The sequence below is a fragment of the Amblyraja radiata genome, chromosome 9 (assembly GCF_010909765.2).
Source record: "Amblyraja radiata isolate CabotCenter1 chromosome 9, sAmbRad1.1.pri, whole genome shotgun sequence".
NCBI classification, from domain to species: domain Eukaryota; kingdom Metazoa; phylum Chordata; class Chondrichthyes; order Rajiformes; family Rajidae; genus Amblyraja; species Amblyraja radiata.
In genome coordinates, this window is record NC_045964.1 from 48,497,275 (window position 1) to 48,524,010 (window position 26,736).

At 45.2% G+C, this 26,736-nt stretch overlaps 1 protein-coding gene across 2 annotated transcripts in view; it reads left to right on the forward strand.

Moving 5' to 3' along the window:
- mdga2 (MAM domain containing glycosylphosphatidylinositol anchor 2) overlaps nt 1-26,736 on the forward strand; it is a 1,081,316-nt gene that overhangs the window by 293,416 nt on the left and 761,164 nt on the right. For both annotated transcript variants that reach the window (XM_033027338.1, XM_033027337.1), the window contains exons 4-5: nt 10,443-10,639; nt 24,120-24,252. In XM_033027338.1, coding sequence (XP_032883229.1) covers nt 10,443-10,639; nt 24,120-24,252 — 330 coding nt within the window. The remainder of the gene's footprint in view (nt 1-10,442; nt 10,640-24,119; nt 24,253-26,736) is intronic.

Here is a 26,736-nt window from a genome sequence, read left to right on the forward strand (position 1 = left end):
TGGAAGGGAGGTAGGGAGGGAGGGGGGGAGTGGGGGAGGGGGAGGGAGATGAGGGGGGTAGGAAGAGAGAGTGGGGACTGGGGAGAGGAGGGAGTGGAGGGGGAGGAGAGAGGGGCAGAGGGGGTGAGGGGGAGGGGGGAGGGGGAGGGTGAGGGAGAGGGAGAGGGGAAGGGGAGGGGGAGGGGAGATGGTTGGAGAGAGAGTAGTGGAGAGAGTGGAGGGGAGAGAGAGATGGGGAGAGTAGGGGGAGAGAGGGGCGAAGGGGGGAGAGGGAGGGGGGGAGAGGAGGAGGGGAAGAGAAAGGAGGGGAGAGTGAGGTGGTAGAGAGGGGGTAGGGCGTAGAGGGGGGAGGGAGAGGAGAGGGGAGTGGGAGAGAGGAGGTGGGGAGAGGGGGAAAGAGGAGGGGGGAGAGAGGAGGGGGAGTGGGAGGAGGGGGGAAAAGAGAGTAGGGTGGAGGGGAGAGATGGAGGGGGTGAAGAGGGGTAGTGGTGAGGGGGGAGAGAGGAGGGGGAGTGGGAGGAGGGGGGGAAAGAGAGTAGGGTGGAGGGGGAGTAGTGGTGAGGGGGGAGAGAGTGGGGAGAGAGGGAGGGATAGAGGGGGAGGGGAGGGAGGGGGAAGAAAGAGAAGAGAGGAGAGAGGAGGGAGAAAAGAAGTGGGGAGAAAGGTGGCCCGACTCTCTGGAAAACCGGAGCAGGTAGCAGCAGGGGGAGGAGCAGGATAAGAGCGGTTTGCAGCAAGAGGGAGGGGACGGGGAGGGGTGTGACTTCGCTCGCTAAGTAGGCCGTGAAGAGAAAGTTCTTCACAAGCAAGGCGGAAAGCTCGTGAATGCAGGTGATCACCGGAGATCTCCGGTGACCTCTGGTGACCTCCGGTGACCTCGGGATCTGCAGAACCTGCTCGTTCATTCTGCGCCTTTTGAAGAACGGGTTGGGGGGTGGTGAAAACAGTGCACCTGCGCATTGACAGCAGCTGCTTTAATACAGGGTGGGGGGAGGGGGGGGGGGCTGGGACATGAGCCTGGTGGGCCACGAGCAAAAGCATTGTGATGTCATCAGCTGGCCATCCGTTAGATTTGAAAAAAAATGTCAGATTGGTGAACAATCTTAGGTAAAAACCCGGGAAATAATTAACCAAATTTACAGATCAGTAGATTTTTGAAATCATGAGGTAAATCTCTGGAGTGCTAGTATGGGTGTTATGGGCTGAAGGGACTGGTTTCCACAGGGCTAGTATGGATAATGTGGGCCGAATAGGTTCTTGGGCTGGCGGCTCAGTCACTCAAGCCTGTTGTGCTGGCAGCTCACTCACTCACGGCTGGTGGGCTGGCAGTTGACTCACGGCTATTCCTTGAAATTACATTTCAAGCAGGGTGCAAGCCACCAAATTCAAGTGCAGTTTCTTACCACTTCAAGCAGGGTGCAAGGCCACTAAAGACAGCGAGTCGTGACCTGTCCCTCCTCCATCTTGCAGAGACTGAACCACACCCATACTTCTGGGTTTTATCGTCCCTCCCCCCTCCCACCAGAAAGGGCGTGGCCTTCATGGCGTGATTGACAGGAGGGAGAATCTCAACTTTTTTTAAACACTAAAAACTTTTTTTTTCATCGATGGGAAAAATCCTCGGCACCTGAAGAGCGGAGGGGGACTCTAAGTAAGATGGCTAAAAATCACAGCCTTACGTGGTAGCGTTTTTTCTAAATTCAATATAAAGCGCAAACAGGAAGTGGTCAAGATCAGACTTTTAATTATATAGAAGGCAAGGCAACTTTAATTAGGCAAGGCAACTTTAATTAGGCAAGGCAACTTTGCTGCTGCAAAATAGACCCCCAGCAAGCCAAGACAAGTATTCTTTTTGTTCCCTCTCTTGCCAATAAATCTGATGTGTTCATGTAAGAGAGGAGCTCACCGACAGGCTGAGTCACGATCAGCGCCGCGGACAGAGGCAGAGAGAGGGCGAGAGAGAGGTGTGCTGCTATAAAACTGGACCCCATGCACACCGAGACAAATATCGTTTTTGTCATCTCTTGCCAATAAAACTGATTTGCAACTAAACTAAACTAGACGAGTAAGCCTTTTTCTGTTCTACTAGTCAGATCCTTGAACCTGTTCCCTTGTAACAAACACTCAGCTCAATACTTAGCCTCAGTGGCGAAGCGGTCCATGCTCACACACAACAATAACTGGCTAGCATTCAGGCTTGGACCGACAAGTAAAAGGACGTTGAGGTGATAGTTAAAAGCAGAGGTTTGTAAATTGGGACATTCAATACAAAAATAAATAATACTAATCTTGATAAATCTCTGTTAGCATCACCTGCAGTTTTGTGCACAGTTCCGGAGGCCATAGCCCGGATGGGTGTGGAGACCTCAGGGCGGGTTCTGAGAAGGTCAACCAGATGAACACCAGTGATGTTTGGGAAGATTGAAAACACTGGGATTACTTTCCTTAAGAGCAGCTCTAATTAAAAATTAAAAGACTGCTGTATTGAACAACAATAAGTCTCCTAAGATGGGAATTTTAAATCAATCTAATCATCATACAGTATTTAATTGACAGATTTACAATTAAAAGTATTTCGCTGCATACATTTCAGAAGAATCAAGAAGCTTTATTGATGCACTTCAAACCAGGATGAGATTTGGGTTATTTTTCATGATTTTAATGCATTTTTATTGGTTATCGTTTCATAAATGCATTGCAAATCTATCAATCATATTCAAAGGTTGAAGTTATAATGTGACTAATGACTGCAAAAGCATTTCCTTTATATGAAAGAATCATGTTCATATCTACAAATTAACACTGGCCTTTTTTGTTGTATTAATTTGTTTTTTGGTATGTAGCCACTTCTTGGTAAAGTTGCAGATCAGTCATTTAATTGCACTCTTTTAAACATAACCTGTTGTCTAGGTTGTATGAGGAAATAAAACATACAATTACGATACAATATTCAATATTTTTTTGGGGTTCTTTTTTTAAATTCATGAAGTATCGCATAAAGAAATCAATTAGAAGATGCTAAAATAAGTAATAACCTTTATTTTTTCAACGATATTTTCACTTTAAGCTTGCAATCTTCCTGTTTGATGCAACAAACATCAATGTATTAATGTCAATGAAAATTAAGTTTAATAAATAAAGAATTAATTATCTTTCAAAGACCCAGTAGGTTGATTAGCTAATATTCAATACCTGCTGTTAAGACAGCGTGGCTGCAGTCTGTCTGCTTTCAATGCAATGGGCATCCTGGCACGATACCGCTGACCAAAACACACTTAGACTGTCTGTATGAAAATATAATAAAAAGATCTGAAATTATTACATAGGGACAGGGAAGCAGCGGTGCTTCATCTTCCCACAGTTTGAAGTATTGCAGTTAAATGAGGTGCAACCTGACCAAGAATTCGTAATTATACTTCTCACAATAGGCTGCCAGATCGAAGTGAAACCTGTGATTCTTGTGTAATGAGGTGAACACTCATCTCTTTGGTACGCTACTTGACTATTGGAAGAACACGCTATTCTATTTTTAATATACTGTACTGCCACAGGTTTTGTGTGTTAGCCATCAGTCTAGAGTGACTTGCATTGACTTTGATGTGCAGGAATTGACCAGTAACTAAGTGCTTCAGCTGCGAGTTCTTATTTGCCAGCTCTCTTTAATTACTGTCTGTTTCCTCTGTTGAATAATTAGACATGCTTAAAAGTTACTCAAGGTCTTTTTATCAATCCTAATCAGCAATACCATTTTAATTACATTGAAAGATTGTGATTTCAAACAGGGCTGAGAGCCAATGCTAGTTATACTAGCTAATATGTTGTTCTTCAGTGAAACCTTGAATTAAATGCTATGTGTCACATTATCGTCTTTTATTCATACTTTGTATTTTGATAGCTTGTTCTTTTCGCTTAACCTCAGCACTTAAATATTAAACAGAGATTCTTGTTGACTTCACGTGATACCTTTTAAAAGTAATTTCCAGCAGAGATTTAGAGTGGTCACTCCCTCCTCCATCCTGTTTGGCATGGACATTTATCATCACTTGAAATGGGAACATTTCAGTCTTGAATTGTTCTCTAAATCCTTCGTTTTGAGTATCTGGTGTTTCTGGAAATTGTGCATTTATTGCTTCGAGACGGTTTGGAGACGGTGTTGGTTCTGCATTCAGGAATCAATTATCCTGGCTAACGATTAATATTTGTGGAATCAGTAAGGCCACTATTGCCAGCCATACTGAGAGTCTGGGTGGATGTAGGGCTACTTGCCATTCCTCACCAGGTAATGTTGGTGGATGGTAGGATAAAAAGGAGGAAGTGGTTGAGGTAGAACATGAGGAGAGATTCAGATCTTTTTGAGGTCTGCCGACTGGCGACGTGATCTTGCTAAGGCGGTGGGAACATGCCTGTTATTCCCAACCATCTAAACTGTCCCATGTAAATGTCCTTGCCTCTGTTTAATTGTTACATTCCCTGATGTCTGTATCCAGGGTGGGGAATCAAGGACATAGATTTAAGGTGAGATGGGCAAGGTTAAATAGGGAGCTGAGGTGCAACCTCTTCACTCAAAGGGTGGTGTGTATATAGAACAGGCTTCCAGAGGAGGCAGATACTATGCAGCATTTAAAAGATACTTGGCTAAGTAACTGGATAGGAAAAGTTTAGTGATGTGGATCAAATGTGAGCAAATGGGACAAATGGTGCATCTTGGTTGGCATGGTCGAGTTGTGCCGAAGGGCTTGTTTCTTTGCAGTATGACGCTATATGTAGACCACCGGGTGGCGCCAGCAATGGCTGCCTCGCCAACAATCTGTCTGTCCTTTCCTTCTTTGTGTTTTAATAATATGTATTAAATGTATGCTTTTAGTGTTCTTTAGCTTGTTTTTTGGGGGGGGGGGGGGGGGGTTGGGGGAAACTTTTTCTCATCTCATACCTCGACAGAGATGCGATTTTTTCCCGTATCATATCTCCATCCGCACTGCGGCCTAACATCAAGGAATTGGCAGCCATTGCAGGAGACCGATTTCGAGAGCTCCATCGCCGGTGCCTACGGGACTTTAACATCGTGGGGCCCGTGATCCCTTTGCCAAGGATTGACCTCGGAGCTCCAACCATGGGTATTTGTGGGCTTTAACATCACGGAGCCCGCGATCTCTTGTCAGAGACCGACTTCAGTAACTCCAAGCCGCGGGAGTTTCGACCGCCCCGACGCGGGGGTTTTTATCATCCCGATGCGGAAGCTTCGACCGCCGGCTGTGTGTGCTTTGATCGCCCCGATGAATGGTTCAACTGCCCCGACCACGGGAGAATAAAGTGGAAGAAGATTGTACTTTTTTGCCTTCCATCACAGTGAGGAATGTGGGGAATCCGCTGTGGTGGATTATGTTAACTTTTATGTAGTTGTGTGTCTTGTTGCTTTTTCTTTGTATGATTGTATTGTGGCGGCTCCCAAGGGTCGTGCCATCATACTGTCGAACCCCTCGGCACGGGAGTGGTTCAGTCCGGAGGCGGTCCTTAACCAGAGGGTTTAAAGGCAGGGGTTTGGGTGCCATCTTTCTCTCTTTTGGACCTCCCTACAACCGGGAGGAACATAATTAAAGGTGCCTCTCAAAACACTGGACTTCGTGCTTCCTTTTGAGACCCACGCACTACATTGGTGACCCCCGACGCTCCATTGGCGTCATGATGGAGAGAAGAGAAAGCCCTACCTCCTAACAGGCCAGCCCGGCCCTGTCTCTGGACGCGGTCTCGGTGAAACTGCCCAACTTCTGGACCACCCGGCCGCTCATCTGGTTCCAGCAGGCGGAGGCCCAGTTAAACCTGTGGGGCATCACGGTCGATGCCACCCGCTTCTATTACCTGGTGGGGGCCCTCGACCAGGACACGGTTGAAGAGGTCACGGACTTCCTCGCAGCCCCCCCGGACACTGATAAATATCTCGGCCTCAAGGAGCTCCTGCTCCAGATTTATGGCCTAAGCAGGATGGAGCGTGCTGCTAGGATCCTGCATATGGAGGGCCTAGGCGACCGACGGCCATCTAGCCTCCTAAAGGAGATGGTGGCTCTACTGGATGGACACACGCCGTGCCTGCTATTTGAATATACATACCTGCATCTGCTGCCGGCCTACATTCGTCTGCAGCTCACAGACGCCTCGTTTGCCGACCTCAGGGCCCTCAGGAGGCGCGCCAACGCGTTGTGGATGGCGCGCCCTGATGACGTCAGCGCGCTGGCCGTCAGCAGAGACGGGGTCGCACTGAGGCCGACGCGCCCTGATGACGTCAACGCGCTGGCCGTCGGCAGGCGCGCCGATGACGTCACCCCGGCAGCTCCCGATTACCTCCGGTGGGGCAGCACGACAATGCCGCCAACCCTGCACGTTCCCGGGAAACGCCTGGGCCGGCTGCCAATAGTCCCTGCGGCGGCCGGCCAAATTCACCGCCTCTTCGCCTGGGATCGGCGCTCCGGGACCCGCTTCCTCGTTGATACTGGAGCGGAGCTCAGCGTCGTGCCCCCTTCGCTGGCCGACATTCGTTCCGGTAAGCGGGGGCCCGTCCTCACCGTGGCGAATGGCAGCCCCATCCGCACTAATGGAGTGCGCATGGTCCCGATCATTTTCGGCTCCTGCCATTTCTCATGGCGGTTTACCATTGCTGATGTCTCCCAGCCATTGCTCGGGGCCGACTTCCTCCGGGCGCATTCCCTCATGGTGGACGTCAGGCGTCAGCGCTTGGTCAATGCCGCTACGTTGGAGCCGATCATGCTGCGTTTGGATCAGCCGGTGGGACGGCCCCTGTCGTCCGTGGACTCCCGCTTCGCGCGGATCTTGGCCACGTTCCCGGACATCCTGACCCCACAGTTTCGGTCATCTACCCCCAGTCACAGAGTGGTACATTTTATCCAAACTTCCGGCCCACTTCTCCACGCACGAGCGCGCCGACTGCCGCCAGATAAACTATGTCTAGCACGGCTGGAATTCCGCACGATGGAGGCCTTGGGGATCGTCCGCCCTTCAAGCAGCCCATGGGCATCCCCACTCCACATGGTCCCTAAGGCAAACGGGGGCTGGCGACCTTGCGGGGATTACCGGCGGCTGAACGCCGCAACAACCGCGGATCGATACCCCATACCCCACATCCAGGACTTCACCGCCCATTTGGCTGGGGCCACAATATTGTCAAAAGTGGATCTGGTACGGGGTTATAACCAGATCCCGGTCCACCCGGATGATGTACCCAAGACGGCTATCATCACGCCATTCGGACTGTATGAGTTCACGCGGATGCCGTTCGGCCTCAAGAACGCCGCGCAGACTTTTCAACGCCTGATGGACAGGGTTTGTCGCGACCTCGATTTCGTATTTGTGTACCTGGACGACATCCTGGTGGCCAGCCGCTCGCAGCAGGAGCACTGCGCCCACCTTCGGCAGCTCTGTCAGCAGCTCAGCGAACATGGTTTGGCCATCAACCTCAAAATGTGCCGTTTTGGGGTGACCGAGATTGACTTCCTCGGCCACCGCGTGACTGCGCAAGGCGCGGTTCCCCTGCCTGACAGGGTCGACGCCATCCGTCAGTTTCCCCGCCCACGCACGGTGCGCGGCCTGCAGGAGTTTGTCGGTATGGTGGCGTTTTACCACCGTTTCGTTCCATCCACGGCCCACATCATGCGGCCTCTGTATCAACTCCTGGCGGGTGGGCAGAACAAAGCCGTTGAATGGACCCACGAGGCAGTGGCTGCATTTGGCGGCGTGAAGGAGACCCTGGCTCGGGCCGTACTACTGGTGCACCCACGGGAAGATGCCCCGACTGCTCTCACGGTGGACGCCTCGGAGTCGGTGGTGGGCGCTGTGCTGGAGCAACTGATGGGCGGAGGTTGGCGGCCCCTGGCCTTCTTCAGCCGGCACCTCAACCGCGCGCAGACGAAATACAGCGCGTTCGATCGCGAGCTCCTGGCTCTGTACATGGCAGTGCGCCACTTGCGCTACTTCCTGGAGGGCCGCACGTTCACCGCCTATACGGACCACAAGCCGCTCACTTTCGCCCTGGCGAAGGTTTCCGACCCCTGGTCCGCACGACAGCAGCGGCAATTGGCCTACATTTCAGAGTATACAACATCTATCCGCTACATCGAGGGGAAAGAGAACCGGGTGGCCGACGCATTGTCCCGCCCCGCTATCAACGCCGTGTTCGAGGTGGCGCCCGGAATTTACTATTCTGCTCTGGCAGAGGCACAGCTCATGGACGATGAAGTGCCCGCCTACCGGACTGCCATCTCAGGCCTCCGCCTTGAGGATGTCCCTCTCGGTCCTGGGGGAGTGACAATCCTGTGCGATGTGTCGTCCGGTCAGCCGCGCCCCATCGTCCCTGCCACCTGGCGTTGGAGGGTGTTCGAGGTGATCCACGGACTGGCTCACCCATCAATCCGGGCGACAACGGCACTAGTGGCTGCTCGTTTCATGTGGCACGGTCTGCGCAAGCAGGTTGGCCATTGGGCTCGCACCTGCATTCCGTGCCAGACGGCAAAAATCCAGCGCCATGTCCGTGCGCCTCTCCAGGAGTTTGGTCTACCTCACCGGCGATTCGACCATCTCCACGTAGACATTGTAGGGCCTCTCCCGCCATCCCGGGGCATCACCCACCTTCTTACAATAGTGGACCGCTTCACGCGGTGGCCGGAGGCCATTCCGCTGGCCGATACTTCAACAGCTACGTGTGCTCGTGCGTTGTCCACGCACTGGATTGCTCGCTTCGGGGTGCCGGCGCACATCTCCTCAGACCAGGGGCCACAGTTCACCTCTGAGCTGTGGTCAGCCATGGCTCGCTTGCTGGGGGTGCGGCTACACCACACCATGGCTTACCACCCGCAAGCTAACGGTCTGGTGGAGAGGTTCCACCGGCAGCTAAAGGCAGCACTGAAGGCACGACTCTCCGGCCCGGACTGGATGGACGAGTTGCCGTGGGTCATGCTGGGCATCCGGACTGCTCCCAAAGAGGACTTGGCCTCATCATCGGCGGAGCTCGTTTACGGGTCGCCACTCACGGTGCCCGGGGAGTTCGTGCCGTCGGCGCCGGGGCAGCAGGGAACGCCCTCATCCACCCTAAAGCGCCTTCGCGAGCGAGTTGGCAGGCTCGCACCCGTCCCGACGTCCCGCCATGGGACATTTCGCCCACATGTGCCATCAGCCCTCAGGGACTGCCCATACGTCTTCCTGCGCCGTGATGCCCACCGGACGCCACTCCAGAGGCCGTACGAGGGCCCGTTCCGGGTGCTGGAACATGGGCAGTCAACTTTTGTCCTGGACATGGGGGGCCGGCCGGAGGCAATGTCGATTGACCGTTTGAAGCTGGCACACCTGGACATTGACCAGCCGGTGCTGGTTGCCCAACCTCGGCTTCGAAGGCGCCCCCCCTTCACGGCTCCCTCCGCCTGTCACTCCACCTGTCCTCCCGCCGGTCCCTCGACCATTCCCTCGACCTGTCCCTCCGCCAGCCCCACGAACGGCTGACGTCCGCACGCGGGCCGGCCGGGTCGTGCACCCGCCGGTGCGTTTCGTGCCTCTGGTTCTGGGGGGGGGGGGGTGTCCTGTGGCAGCTCCCAAGGGTCGTGCCATCATACTGTCGAACCCCTCGGCACGGGAGTGGTTCAGTCCGGAGGCGGTCCTTAACCAGAGGGTTTAAAGGCAGGGGTTTGGGTGCCATCTTTCTCTCGTTTGGACCTCCCTACAACCGGGAGGAACATAATTAAAGGTGCCTCTCAAAACACTGGACTTCGTGCTTCCTTTTGAGACCCACGCACTACAGTATGGTAATTTGCATATCATTGTAGCTTAATTGGTACATGTGAAAATAAAAGACTTTTGAACCATTTGAAACCTTTATATCCAATGGCCAGAAATAAAATAATAATTGAGAGAATATAATCCACACTATATCATCAAAATAAATGAATGATCATCCCATCTCCTGGGAATTTGTTGGGCAACTATATTTTACTAAATCTGGGAGGGGTTTAAGTTGAGGTGGACTCAGTATGATAAATACTTCATATTTGTTCTCTCTCCTGATCTTAACATACCAATATTTGGGGGATATAACTCTCCAGTTTTGTGCTTCTTTGTACTATCGCAATTTGGGATTTTGTCAGTGACTCTCTAGTAGGAAACAAAATGGCAAATCTGCTCAGAAAAACAATGGAGTACTAAGTCTGCCATTGCTGCATCTCAGATATTCTATTATGGGTGCAGGATTCAAGTAACATCATGTTATATAGGAATGGGTTGGAACTAAATAGAAGATTAAAATTAATTGCACACACAATGACCATATTTCAGTAGTAGAATCCTCAACCTTTGAAACCAATGGTAGAACTTTCCATATGTTAACTAAGATTCATAGTTCACTAACAATGGTTGATACTAAACTTCAATTTTATTTTATTTTTTTCCAGATTTGGATGACCCTGTACTAACAGTACATCAGAGTATAGGTGAAGCAAAGGAACAGTTTTACTTTGAAAGGACTGTGTTCCTTAGGTGTTCAGTCAATTCAAATCCACCCGTCCGATACAGTTGGCGTCGAGGAAGAGAAATGCTGTCCCAAGGATCAGACAAGGGGGTTGAAATCTATGAGCCATTTTTTACCCAGGTATGTTATAAAATGTTATGTCCATGACCAAGGCATCTGAATACTGTTTCACTATTAATACTGTGATGGATCTGATGTCCTAATTAGTACTCAATTTTCAATGGACATTTAGTTAACTCCAAAACTGCTGTCGTACTTCGATCTAGGTCTCGGGAAGATTGCCTGTTCATAAATGTTTCACATTAACTTCACAACAGTCCAATGTTGGATTTCACGTTTTTCTTATGGAAATACAGTGCCATGGTGCAAAATAACATGCAAGCTACCTTTATACAAATTAGACCAGTGTCACCCATGGCCCAGTTGTGGCACAATTGCCTACAGGTCAACTGGTTTAAATCCCATCTCATTGACTCCTGTGCAAAATTCTAAGCTGACACCTCAGTACAGTACTGAATGGGTGAGACATGTAGCCAAGTCTCCATTTGTGCTTGGATGTGCAAGATTCATTGAATAATAGAACATCAAGATACACTCAGAGACCATTCAGCTCATTGCATTTGTTCTGGTTGGAACTTGACTGGTGCACCATGGCACCAAATATGTATAAGAAAAGTGGGAAGCCCTATTTTGCAGTTGTTTTATTAGGTTGGATTGTTAAGAAGTTAATGCAGAACATTTATGGACTAGCCACCTTCTTGAGACCCAGAAAGAAGTACCACAGCAGATTTAGAAGGAAGTTTATCGGAATGTTTGTTAGTTATTGAGGTCTACAGGTCACAGATTTTCAAGTACATATCCAAAACCTGTTGGAAGTGTTGAAGGTTTATGTCTCTACCTTGCTTTTAGACACAGAGTTGCAGAGCATTAGGATCCTCTGGATGGAAGCTATTTTCATTATCTGCCCTCCAAACCTGCTTCCACATACCTCCCATCGATAACCCTTGGTTTATGACTGCTTTGTTAATGTTCGTATTTATTCCTTCCATGCGCATTGCAATCTTATAAAGATAAAAAGATGTCCAGGCCAATGTTTGTTCTCTCAAACAGCATTGCAAAAGCAATTCATTTTGTATCTCCTACATTGTTGTAATGTGTATACTTAAGAAACAATTCCATTGGTTGCAAAGCATTTTGAGATGCCTTAAGTTAAAGAATGGCATTATCAAATCTAAACTTTTCGATTTGTCTTAATAAAAAAATGAGAGCACAATGAAAATCTTATGGAATTTTCCTACTGTGTGGGCTGGTAAGTGAAAATGAGATATGTTATTGCTCTGATTTTGTTTCCTTCTCCTTTAGTTATAAAAGGCAAACATTAAAGTTCTTTGTGTTTCTATTAAGAGTCAGTGTCAAATTGGGCTTTGTTTAAATATAGTTAGAAGATTAATTTTCCTCAAGGATGGATTTTATTTATTTAATGTTTTCTCTCCTCCTTAACCTCACTATGATATCAAATTAAAACAGCATGGAATCAGGCCCTTCGGCCAAATCATCCATGTCAATGAAAATGCCCCTTCTAAGCTAGTCCTATTTACCCTCATTTGGTCCATATCCCTCCAAACTTTTTCTATCCACATTCCTGTGCAAATGTCTTTCAAATGTTGTTATTGTATCTGCCTCAACTACTTCCTCAACAGCTCATTTCATGTATTCACCACCCTCAGTGTAATAAAGTTCACCACCCTCAGTGTGATAAAGTTGCCCGTCAGGTTCCTATTAAATTTTTCTCCTCTGACCTTATACTTGTGCTCTATAATTTTAGATTTCACTTCCCTGGAAAAAATCTCTGTCTATTTACCCTCTCTATATTCCCTTCATGATCTTATACACCTCTATAAGATCACCCCTCATCCTCCTGTGCTACAAGGAATATTGTCCTAGCCTGCCAAACCTCTCTCTAAAGCACAGGCCCTTGAGACTTGATTACAACCTCATAAATCTTCTATGTATTCTTTCCAGCTTAAGGGCATCTTTCCGAAAGTAGGGTGACCAAAACTGAACACAATATTCCAAGTGCGGTCTCACCAACGTCTTGTACAACTGTAACATAATATCCCAACTTCTATACTCAATTCCATAATTGATGAAGGCAGATGTGCCAAAGGCCATCCTCACCATCCTTTATATCTGTGATGCCACTTTTGGAGAACCATGGACGTATACATCTAGATCCTTCTGCTCTGTCAACACAAGCCCAAACTGTGTTTCTAACAAAGGAGATTTGTTTCCCAACAACAGTGATCAATCAATAAAGTATATTTTTTGACCTGCGATATGACCATCTCGTTATGCATTGGGAAGTAGATAACATTGTATTTGTAGACAGTAGCAGGTAAACATGGAAGGATAGATAAGGCAATTCAGTGCTTATTTATTTTTTCTAGGCTGTGTTCAACTAGCTACTAGATTCCATATATTAAACTGCTTGTCCATTTCATAAGAATGGGACTGAAGAGTGGCTTATTGTTGTGTGATAAATTATGTGTTGTAATGTGTTCTTGATTGTGGAGAATGAATTGTGAGGGTATGGACTGCAAACCTATTATTATGGCTTTCATAGCATCGGTTACTCATCTAGATTTCAGATTTCTTTGACTCAAAGGAAGGTCCCACCACTATAATTTAGTTAAAAATTGTAACACTCTGCTACGCCCAGATTTGCAGTTTCCTCAAACCTGCTCCAGCTGTCAGCTTTCCACTTCGATGTAGGAAAAACATCTGCACCCAGAAGTCACTTTGTCGACCAAATTTAATTTGCAGTTCAGACTGTGAAGTTGTGCTTACAGAAGAATAAATAATATGGCAAATTGGATTAACATATAATTACATCTTTTGTTTTGATAGTCAAATTAACTTAAAAAAATGCCGAATTGTTAGTATTATGAATTCAGTATTTGAGATGAAAAATTCCCTGCAACCACTTGACCAGACTACTGACAACATAATTTATTAATCTGTCAATTAAGTACCTGTACTAGTTTGCAAATCTTTCCAGGCCTTTCTTTAAAATTAATATTACATTTCATTGTTGTTTTTAAAATTGATTCCGTAAACATTTTAAAATTGATTATGGAACATTTCCCCGTTGTTTCGATTGCCTCACAACATAACAGTTTCAGTCCTTAGGACAGTTGTCAAGTGAAAGGGGGCTGCGGATACAGCAGAAATTAAAAGGTTTAATTTTACGCAAGATTTTTATTCCACATTGGTTCGCCACTGAATTGGTTAAAGCACGGTAGATTGGAATTTTGCAAATTAACTCAAACCCAACAACGAGTCCTAATCATTAATCTTTCACTGTTTCTACAGTGAGTTAATTGATATCAGACTGCGATCTCCTACGAGGCACAGCTTTGTTGGCTTTGGAATAATAACAACGAAAAGAAGCAGTTGGAAGCCACATAGATATTTGTGCTTGCGCCACGATTCAATAATATCATTTTATTCCTGATCTTGTCTTCAGTCTCATTTTCCTGCCTATGGCCCATAATCTTTTATTTCTCAGTAGTTCAAAAATCCATCCACCTTATCCTTGAATATATTCATTGACTCTCCTTCAGAATTGTAAAAATTGTAAAGTCTCCTTGTTCCCGATACTCCCATTAACCCTGAAAGCGGATACATTTTCTCGATATCTATCCTGTCAATCTTACTCAGAACCATACATTTTAATATGATTATCTTATGGGCAGCACAGTGGCGCAGTGGGAGAGTTGCTTCCTTACAGCGCCAGAGACCCGGTTTCAATCCTGACCACGGCTTGACCGTACGGAGTTTATATGTTCACCTCGTGACCTGAGTGGGTTTTCTTTGGGATCCCCGGTTTCCTTCCACACTCCAAAGACGTACAGGTTTGTAGGTTAATTGGCTTGGTCTAACTGTACATTGTCCCTAGTGTGTTAGATAGTGTTAGTGTTCGAGAATCGCTGATTGGAGTAAACTCTGATCGGTGGGCCGCAGGGCCTGTTTCCGCACTGCATCTCTAAACTAATTCCCTATCATTTTTACTATTTAGGACTAACTTGCTCAACGTTTCCACCTGAGGCAACCTGCTCAACCTTGGAAAACTTAAATGAATTAAGTTTTTTTTAACCGCTTTCAGATGCGAGTCAATTCCTCCTTAAATAAAGAGAGTGAAACTGTATGCAGCGGACCAATGCCGTTTATAATTGTAGCAAGACTTTCCTTTATACTTCATCCATTTTCACAAATAGGCCAACATTCCCTAGTGAGACCACACCTGGAGTAGTGTGTGCAGTTTTGGTCCCCTAATTTGAGGAAGGACATTCTTACTATTGAGGGAGTGCAGCGTAGCTTCACAAGGTTAATTCCCGGGATGGCGGGAGTGTCATATGCTGAGAGATTGGAGCGGCTGGGCTTGTATACTCTGGAGTTTAGAAGGATGAGAGGATATCTTATTGAAACATATAAGATTATTAAGGGTTTGGACACGCTAGAGGCAGGAAACATGTTCCCGATATTGGGGGAGTCCAGAACCAGGGCCACAGTTTAAGAATAATGGGTAAGCCACTTAGAACGGAGATGAGGAAACACTTTTTCACACAGAGAATTGTGAGTCTGTGGAATTCTCTGCCTCAGAGGTTGGTAGAGGCCGGTTGTCTGGATGTTTTCAAGAGAGAGCTAAATAGGGCTCTTGAAGATAGCAAAGTCAGGGGATATAGGGAGAAGGCAGGAACAGGGTACCGATTGGGGATGATCAGTCATTATCACATTGAATGGCGGTGCTGACTCGAAGGGCTGAATGGCCTACTCCTGCACCTATTGCCAATTATCTATTCCGTTTGCCTACAAACTTACTGAACTACATATTTGAGTATCATATACACAGCCCCTTCCATACTACAGATTTCTGTAGTCATTCTTCATTTCAGCTATATTTGGTTTTCTATTCTTTCAATAAAATTAATTATCTTATGATTTCCAACTTGACACTAAATCTACTAAATCTTTGCTCACTTACTCAACCTATCTATATAGAAACACTAGACTAAGTGGGACCCATTGGGTCCCATGTTCACACGGGAGGGCTGGTCCCCCAACACAATATTCCACCTCTCCACCAATTCCAATATTGGTGGCCAGTGGGGGGGAGGGGGGGGGGGAGAGGGAGGGCGGCTTTCTGGAGCGCCAGAATAGGTGTTGTGGGCTGAAGGGACTGGTTTCCAGAGGGCTAGTAAGGACATTGTGGGCCAAATGGATTCTTGGGGTGGCAGCTCAGTCACTCAAGCCTGATGTACTGGCAGCTCACTCACCGCTGGTGGGCTGGCAATTGACATGGCTATTCTTTGAAATTCTATTTCAAGCAGGGTGCAAGGTCACCAAATTCAAATGCAGTTTCCTGCCATTTCAAGCAGGGTGCAAGGCCACCAAATTCAAGTGCAGTTTCTTACCACTTCAAGCAGGGTGCAAGGCCATCAAATTCAGGTGCAGTTTCCAACCACTTCAAGCAAGGTGCAAGGCCACCGAATTCAAGTGCAGTTTCCTACCACTTCAAGCAGGGTGCAAGGCCACCAAATGCAAGTGCAGTTTCATACCACTTCAAGCAGCGTGCAAGACAACCAAATTCAAGTGCAGTTTCATTACCACTTCAAGCAGGGAGCAAGGCCACCACATTCAAATGCAGTTTCATACCATTTCAAGCAGGGTGAAACCACCATAAAACCACCATAAAACCACACAAAACACCACACTCACAGTGCAGTAGACATTCAGTGTGTTCAGTTGATTCACAGCTCAGACAGAGTCGTGACCTCTCCCTCCCCCATCTTGCGGAGGCTGAGCGAGATCCCCACTTCTGGGTTTTATAATCCCTCCCCCCTCCCACCGGAAGGGGCGTGGCCTTCATGGCGTGATTGACAGGAGGGAGATTCTCAAGAAATTTTAAACACTAATAACACTTTTATTTTTAATTGGTGGGAAGAATCCTCTGCACCTGATGAGCGGAAGGAGACTGAGTAAGATGGTCAATAATCAGAGCTGTAAGTGGTAGCGTTTTATCTAAAATCAATACACAGTGCAAACAGGGAGTTGTCAAGTTTAGACTTTTAATCATTTGCCATTTCAAAGCAACCACCACCAACCATTTGCTGTGCTTTATTTCAAAGCAACCATCACCAACCATTTGCTGTGCTTTATTTCAAAGCAACCACCACCAACCATTTGCTGTGCTTTATTTCAAACCAACCACATTTTCATTTTCAATCCACATTAAGGGCACTCAAGGTCAGTAAAACCAAACTCACAGTTTAGTAGACATGTGTTCAGTGTTATTCACAGCTCAGACTGAGAGACGTGACCCTCTCGCTCCCCCATCTTGCAGAGACTGACTGAGGCACTCAACACTTCCGGGTTTTATAGTCCTCCGGAAGGGGCGTGGCCTTCAGGAGAGAGAATCTCAACATTTTTTAAACACTAATAATTCTTTTTTTTTTAATCTATGGGAAAAATCCTCTTGTCCTGCACAGCGGAGGGGGACTCTGAGTAAGATGGCCAAGAATCACAGCTGGAAGTGGCAGCGTTTTATCTAAAATCAATATACAGAACAACAGGAAGTGGTCAAGATCAGACTTTTAGTAATATAGATAGACATGGAAGCATAGAAAATAGGTGCAGGAGTAGGCGATTCGGTCCTTTGAGCCAGCACCGCCATTCAATATGATCATGGCTGATCATCCAGAATCAGTAACCTGTTCCTGTTTTCTCCCCATATCCCTTGATTCCATTAGCCCAGAGAGCTATATCTAACTCTCTCTTGAATACATCCAGTGAATTGGCCTCCATTGCCTTCTGTGACAGAGAATTCCACAGATTCACAGCTCTCTGGCTGATTCACAACATCTCAGTCCTAAATGACCTATATCCCTTTTCAGACTTTGTACCATCAGAAACTTGGCTGTAACACACAAGGTCCCTTCATCCAAAACATTAATATTGACTATAAATAAATGAAGTTTGCCAATGTGAGAACGACCCACTTATCCTTATTTTGTTTCATATAAGCAATTTCTAAATTCATGCTATTGCATTACATCCAATACTATGTGCTCTTACCTTGTGCAATAACTTTTATGCAGCATTTAATTAAATCAACTTTAGAAATCCAAATAAAAAAAATACTATACTATTCACCTGCTGTTACATGTTCAATATATATTTATAAGGGATGCGGGTGTTGATAACTAAGCCAACACTTACTCTCTGTCTGTACATATTCCTGAGAAGATGAGGTGAGTTGTAAGAACTGCTGCAATTCCTCTGGGGAAATGCTGTTGTAGAGGGAATACCAGAACTTTGATATAACGTCAAAGAAGGAATGGTGATCTATTTTAAAGTGATTGTGCAATTCATGGGAGTGGGCTGCTGGAGGAAATCTGCAGGTGATGATGTTTCCATTCATAAAACCATGTTTAATCCATTTGGTACGGTTTACTGAATGCTCTACTATTATTTCCTCAGTAATGGATTCCAGCATTTCCCCAATAGTATTATGACCTGAGCTCAAAGGCCTGAGCTATGGGGAGAGATATGGCAAGCCAGGAAGTTCTTCTTTGGAGCGCAAGAGGCTGAGATCTTATCATGGTGTATCAATAGTGGAGTCAGGGGATATGGGGAGAAGGCAGGAACAGGGTACTGATTGGGGATGATCAGCCATGATCACATTGAATGGTGGTGCTGGCTCGAAGGACTGAATGGCCTACTCCTGCACCTATTGTTTATTGTCTATTGTCTATGAAATCATAGGGTGAATGCATCGTCTTTTACTCAGGGTGGAGAAATCAAGAAACAGAGGACATAGGTTTAAGGTGAGAGGCGAAAGATCTAATCAGGAGTCCGAGAGGCAACATTTTCACTCAGAGGATGGTGGGTATACAGAACAAGCTGCCATAGTACGTAGTCTGGTACAATAACATTTAAAAGACAATTGGACAGGTACATGAATAGGAAAGATTTAAAAGAATATGGGCTAAATGCATGAAGATTGAACTAGCTTAGATGGGGCAATTTGGCTGGCATGGACAACTTGGGCTGAAGGGCTGAAGGGTCTGTTTCAATGCTCTATGACTATGTCCTGATTATCTGTTTTAAAGTTTTGTGGTTTTATTCCCCCTCCTTTCATATAAAATCACTTTAGAAGTTATTGTTACAGCAGAGATAATGGAAAAACTTAGTTGTGGTGCATTTTGTTGTTTTAATGCTGCTCCTGGACTATTTTAATACATAATGTTTCATTAACATGTCAATCAGATGGATCTCAAGGTAATTTAGGTGACCTACTTGTCCAATTGGTAAAACCTACTAGAACAAAAATACAATAATTGCAACTCTCAAACCTTAAGGGGTTGAAAGCTTGAAAGACTGTAACATAGAGGGTCATATCACAGTAGGTTGCTCCTCTCCATTTCTTTACTAAGGGGAAGGTGGAATTTGATTGTTCCCAGAGGATGACCCATGAAGCTTCTCCTCACCAAATGTCTGCCCTTATAATTTCTATTAATGTCTCATCTACACCAACCAAGTCTCAAAATTGAGATGATTATTATGTTCAGTTCTGGGCACCATGTTACAGGAAATATGATGTCAAGCTGGAAAGGGTGCAGAGAAGATTTACGAGGATGTTGCTAGGACTCTAGTGCCTGAGCTACAGGGAGTGGCTGAGCAGGCTAGGACTCCATTCCTTGGAATGCAGAAGGATGAGGGCTGATCTTATAGAGCTGTACAAAATCATGAGAGGAATAAATCGGCTAGACGCACAGTCTCTTGCCCAGAGTAGAGGAATCGAGAACCAGAGGACATAAGTTTAAAGTGGGAGGGGGGAAGATATAATAAGAACATGTGGAGTAACTTTTTCACATCAAGGGTGGTGGATGTATGGAATGAGCTGCCTGAGGAAGTAGTTGAGGCAGGTACTATCACAATATTTTAGAAACATTTGGACAGGTATATGGATAGGACAGGTTTAGAGGGATATGGGCCAAATACAGGCATGTTCGTTGGTTGGACCTCAGCTATTTACAATATATATTAATGATTTTGACGAGGGAATTGAATGCAACATCTCCAAGTTTGCGGATGACACGAAGCTGGGGTGCAGTGCTGGCTGTGAGGAGGATGCTAGGAGGCTGCAAGGTGACTTGGATAGGCTGGGTGAGTGGGCAAATGCATGGCATTTGCAGTATAATGTGGATAAATGTGAGGTTATCCACTTTGGTGGCAAGAACAGGAATGTAGACTATTATCTGAATGGTGGCCGATTAGGAAAAGGGGAGATGCAACGAGACCTGGGTGTCATGGTACACCAGTCATTGAAAGTAGGCATGCAGGTGCAGCAGGCAGTGAAGAAAGCAAATGGTATGTTAGCATTCATAGCAAAAGGATTTGAGTTTTGGAGCAGGGAGGTTCTACTGCAGTTGTACAGGGTCTTTGTCAGACCACACCTGGAGTATTGCGTACAGTTTTGGTCCCCTAATCTGAGGAAAGACATTCTTGCCATAGAGCGAGTACAGAGAAGGTTCACCAGACTGATTCCTGGGATGTCAGGACTTTCATATGAAGAAAGACTGGATAGACTCGGCTTGTACTCGCTAGAATTTAGAAGATTGAGGGGGGATCTTATAGAAACTTACAACATTTTTAAGTGGGGTTGGACAGGCTAGATGCAGGATGATTATTCCCGATGTTGGGGAAGTCCAGAACAAGGAGTCACTGTTTAAGGATAAGGGGGAAATCTTTTAGGACCGAGATGAGGAAAACAGAAAAACAGAAAAACAGAAGGTAGTTGAGGCCAGTTAATTGGCTATATATAAGAGGGAGTTAGATGTGGCCCTTGTGGCTAAAGGGATCAGGGGGTATGGAGAGAAGGCAGGTACAGGATACTGAGTTGGATGATCAGCCATGATCATATTGAATGGTGGTGCAGGCTCGAAGGGCCGAATAGCCTACTCCTGCACCTATTCTCTATGTTTCTATGTTTCTATGTGTGAGCAAGTTGGGCCAAAGGGCCTGTTTCCACACACTATGACTCTTTGACTGTTGCTCTATTCACTTCTTGAATCTGGGTAGATCCCAGAACATTATACAATCCAAACCATACCTCATTCACAAATCATCATCAGTTTAAGTATTCCCCACTTTCAAACCACAGATAAACGAGCTGAGAAATATCACAGCAAAGTTCAATCCTCATTTATGGTTCTGGATTTGTCAGATTAATCATGAATATGGGGAAAGGAGTTGCTTGACAAGGTTAAGCATAAAATATTGCAGATTTCTCATGTACTAAAATGAAAATAAATAACTTGCTGAAGATCAAACAGCCTTGGCGGAGAGAAATAAATAGGATTAATGCTTCAAGCCAATGACTCTGTATCAGAACTGTCATATGGCCATCAACCTGAAGCATTAACACTAACTTTCACTCTTGAAGGTGTCCTGATCTGCTGAGTGTTTCCAGTACTTTTGTACAGGATACAATATGAAATCCCAGTCATCAGGTGACCTTGAACTTCAGTTTAACTGAGACAAATATATGTGATTCATTTTCTGTTCAAAATACTAAGTAACCGAAAATCTATGCGTTGAAACCATTCAACGGATTAGCTTTATCAGCATTATTTTCACTTTTCACAATGTGTGCTGTTAAATTAGAATATTGCAAAGGTTTTCAATTTTAGTATATCTAGAAAACCTGTATCTTTGCCACAATAATCTTGCTATTTTGGAATAAAGATTGCATATAGAATTTAAAACATTCACCCATAGAAAAAAATAACACCTTGGATTCTTATGTAGGATGCACTTGAGAGATTGTCATTGTGATTCAGAAATATTTTGCAAATTATGGTTTAAAATGAGATGGTGAAATGCTTTATTGGATGTGGCATAATTTAGCCCCTAGCTAATATAGACAGTATTCACATTTGACACACGAAGATTGAAAGATGATCATAATGGTACTACAATTGCTATTGTGATCATAGGATGATATATTTGAGCAGGAAGGAAGGAAGAACAGATATTTCACTACCTGCCCCTTCTGGCCATTTAGCCATTTAGTCTGTTGTACCCATACCAGAGGATATAGAATCTCAAGAAATACTAAAAAATATGTTCTAGTCACCCAATTAAACAATTACAATGGGAACATGGATGGTTAGAATCGTACAAACAGATGAGCATTAATGGGACGATTAAAGGAGTGGACTGAATATGAAGTAAAGTCCTAGATTAGGCAACCTTTGTCATGACATTTTTGTTCACAATTGCATTATTAAGGGAAACCAATATATTTTAATTTGAAACTGGAGACCCTCGATTAGAGGGGTCCAGAGGACAAGGTATTGGGTCCAACAGTTTATACGGAAAATATTGTTCAAAGTCACACCAACATTTGAAGTTCAATAGTAAGTAACATCAGTGTTTAAGAAGGAACTGCAGATGCTGGAAAATCGAAGGTACACAAAAATGCTGGAGAAACTCAACGGGTGCAGCAGCATCTATGGAGCAAAGGAGATAGGCAACGTTTCGGGCCAAAACCCTTCTTCAGACTGAGTAACATCAGCTTAGTTTCAAACAAAACTAGGGCTCTGTATATGCTTGATAGTTAACTTCCCCCAGACCGCCCAATTGATTTGAATCATGTGCCACTGATCTCAAATGCGATCAAATTCAAGTGTAATCTTTTTGTACATTGAAATACAGATCCATGTGTATGTTGTTTTACTTACAACTTACACATAAAAAAAACATTTTACATACTTTTGAGAACTAACAATCATTCTTGAGTTGATTGGGAAAATTGGCCTGGACATGTCATACTTATGCTATCCAGAGATGCTGCCTGTCCCACAGAATCTATCTTCGGTGTAAACCAGCATCTGCAATTCCTTCCTAGACATTTTCTTGATGCAGGATGCATAATTAATGACATCAGTTAGTGTGCAGTGGTCTGTTCTATATTTACCAACATAAATTGCCTGTGAAAGGTGTGATATATGATCACTATTTGTTTTCTGTTTACAATAAACCAAAAGCAAACTTCATAACATTGCAAAGGGATACAGATTAGGCATTGATGTTTTGATCATGGATTCTTGCAGGACTCATTTTTTGTGCTCCACTTTTGTCCATAAGTATCACTGAAATGATTGCATGATCTCTACGTTGTGTAAAAGTCTGTGAACACTGGTCCCTTAATGAACCCATCCCTTTGAAGTGCTTGGATCGACGCTGCAGGGGAATCGTCCAGGCCAGTACATTGCAAGGGGGTGCCCACCCACTAAAGGGATTACCACGTCAATTCCCTTTGCACCCTTTTCCTTCCATTCTTTGGTAAACATTTCTGCTGCTTTATTGTGGCACCCACGTCCTCGCTGAAGTCTGACTCACAATCCAAGGATTAGTATGGCAATGACATAGAGTCATCAAGTCATGCAGTGTGAAACAGGACCATCGGCCCAACTTGCCCTCTCATCATCATCATCGGCGGTCCCTCAAAACGAGTATGACTGTCCTATTTTGGGAGGACGCCTGTTTGTGACTTTGTTTAACATGGGGAGACTTGTGCACAGACAGCCACCACATGGTTCTTGACAGATCTGGGTCAAGATCCAGTGGCATGGAGTCCAAGACGACCGGGGACTCTTTTCTGCTGCAGCCTTCATCCGCCTTCATCCGCCTTCCCAGCCATTGTGACGCTCCACTAAAGTCAGCCATCATCCACCGCCTGTTCCACTGTTGAGGTCTTGGTTGGATTGCTCTTTGTCAGGGACATCCCCCTTGACCTTACCACCATGGGTGGCCTTACCAGGAGCATAGCTCCAGACGGCATCGCTCTCAGGACCACACAAGCTTCTCCACCACGACAAGGTGACAATCCACGGACAACTTGCCCACACCGACCAATATGTCCCACCTACACTAGTCCCACCTGCATGCGTTAGGCTCATATCCCTATAAGCCTATCCTATCCATGTACCTGTCGAAACGTTTCTTAAATAGTACCTGCTAACATGATCATTGTCTTTGAGCTGCTATCAGGAAATATTTGAGTATGGTTTTCATGCTTGATTCAGAAGGATGCCACACTAATTATTAGTTAACCTCTCTTTGCCAATTCTGTTATTTTTTTGTGGGTCACCTAATTGGATATTTAGAGCCACCAAATATTGAAGTTTGATTTTTAAACATTAATCCACAACTGAAACTAAGGGACACATCTCCTTAGAAATGTGAAATGTGATTAGTTGAAGAGTTTTTATGTGCTTTCACGCTGTAAAGGATTCACATTATTCTCCACACTTAGCTTCTTCAATGATGTTGACTAGATACCTGTTTGATAGCTTGTGAACATTTTTTACATTTATTCAATGTTGCTTCATCTCGCTGTGTCTCAACGCCTCACCCAACAGCATTGGTTATTGCACTTTAATCACACCGATTTCCATTGTGTTTTTGGCCTAATCTGTTCCTCCTGTTGTGCACGAACATATTTTAAAATCAATGACTATTTTCTAAACAGGGGGAAATAAAGATCCTGAAATTGAAGAATCTTCGGCCCAAGGATTATGCAAATTATAGTTGCATTGCATCAGTCAGAAACGTTTGTAACATTCCCGACAAGATGGTCTCATTCAAGCTCAGCAACGCAACGGGTAAGTAGAGTCATAAACCTGTGTGGACAAATGATGCCTGTCCAGCTTAGGACTTTGTCTACGAAGGAACTGCAGATGCTGGTTTAAACCAAAGATAGACACAAAATGCTGGAGTAACTCAGCGGGGCAGGTAGTCCTTGGCTTGGGCAGCTTACACCCCAGTGGTATGAGCATTGACTTATCTAACTTCAAGTAAACCTTGCATTCCCTCTCTTTCCATCCCTCCCCTTCCCAGTTCTCCGACCAGTCTTACTGTCTCCAACTTCATTTTATCTCTTGTTTGCCTTGTTGTTCCATTCTCCCAGCTAACAATGATCTATTCTACATTTTCCTTGATCTCAATTCCTTGCACTGTTTTCACACCTTCACACAACATTTTCTATGTATCTCCCTCCCCCCTGACGTCACAGTCTGAAGAAAGGTCACGACCCGAAACATCACCCATTCCGTCCCCAGAGATGCTGCCTGTCCCGCTGAGTTACTCCAGCATTTTGTGTCCATTTTCAGTTTTAGACTTTGTTCTGAAGAAGGGTTCCGATCTGAAACATCACCCATCCTTTTTCTCCAGAGATGCTGCCTGGCCCTTTGAGTTACTCCAGCACTTTGTGTCTATCTTCAGCTGCAGACTTTGTTCTCTTGATATTTGCTCTACATCAACCAAGTTTTTTTTAATTGATTGTATTCCTGAAAGTGCTCTGCAAGTTCCCAGTGTGCAGGCCTGCACAAGCACAAAGTGATGGGCTCCTGGGAGGAAGAAGTGATCTATTTAAATGTTTGGGAAAAGGATGGTCCATTACTTGTTCATAGTATGCCTTTCAGACTGAGTGTCAAACCAATGCTTCAATTATATCTACCCGCTGCACAAAACACACAACTTTCCTTTTAACGCTGACTAAAGAATCCACAACTGCTGGAATCTGGAGCGAAAGGTCAGAACCTTGAAAGAACCGAACAAGTCAAGCAGCAAGTTAACCTGAGCGGACAGTGGAAGGATTGCCAGTACATAGCAGTACAAGGGAAGTGTGGGACAGAGGCAGGTAGGTGGCAGGTAGAACCAGATGGGCAGAGAGGTGGTCCAGATGGAACCAGGGGGGGAAGTGAACAAAGGGGAAGAAACCTAAGTGGACAAGTCGGTGGCTGTAGGAGAACAACAACATTGGGAAATTCAATATTTATACCATTGGTTTGTAAGCATTGGCAGATTCCAGCACACTTAACAGTGGTGTTACCAGGCAGAATTTGACACTGAGCTGATAAATGAAATCCTACTCGGTCATAGGGAGAATTAAATGCAGCACAGTGGTGTAACAGACCATATGGAGTTTGTACATTCTCCCTATGACTCTGCAGGTTTTCTCTGGGTGCTCTGGTTTCCTCCCACACTCCAAACACATACAGGTTTGGAGGTTAATCATTTTTAGTAAAATAGTAAATTGTCCCCAGCGTGTAAGACAGTGCTAGTGTAAGGAGTGATCGCTGGTTGACGTGGACATGGTGGGCCGAAGGGACTGTTTCCGCAATGTATTTCTCTACCTGAAATAGAAGACAGACTGGAAATGAGTGCAGGCCAATGAGCACAAATCCTGCTGCGTATGTTGATTTACATTACAATTTTGGGGAAATCTGTCCAACTGGAAAACGTGATGCACGAGACTGCCAACTGCCGAATTTACGCGCTGTAAATTTATTAACTGCAGGACCAGATTCATTCTTGTGGGTAGACATGGGGTGATTTAAGTGCATTTCATGATATACGGATATGCCGTCTCAGCTGTAGCTGGTGGACAAGATTCTAGCACTGCACAATCTTACTGCTGAAACATCTGCTTGGTGAAAGTATTGTTTTGCTTTAATGGTGAGATTTTGTATGGATTCACTGCCACATTTAGCACAATTTGCAATGAACCTACACTGTACCAAGGCAGTCATTTCTGCCATCACAGCACCATGTTTATCTGTGTCCCAAGAGCGCTGTGGTGATGCAGTCACTGTCTGTTGACATTAATATCCATCATACAACCTCAACTCAAATCAATGGGCTCAATGTTCATTATTGCCATCTGTTTTCCAGTTCTGGTGCATATAACCTTCTTGAAGCTGACAGCATTAGTTTAAGTTATTCACTGCAATTGATAGGCTCGTGGGGTATAATTGATTTTGACTTTTTACCTCTAATGTATATCATTGATTGTTACCTTAAACTCCATCACGCATCATTATTCTTACAGACCATTTGCTGAACATAGATAGATATGTTAGTATGATAAATGTGTCTGGGACTTGAAATAAATATCTATTTTCAAGGCACTGCAATTTTATGAGTATTGTTGATGTTATTCAATTTGAGTTGTCAAATAATATAGGTTAAAGGTGATAGTTCTGTACTGAGGAGTGTGGCAGGGTTATTGCTTGAACACAAAACATAGTGAATTAGTTTGTAATGGCTACATTGGGACATAATGTTCTTCACAATAGGGGTTTTCT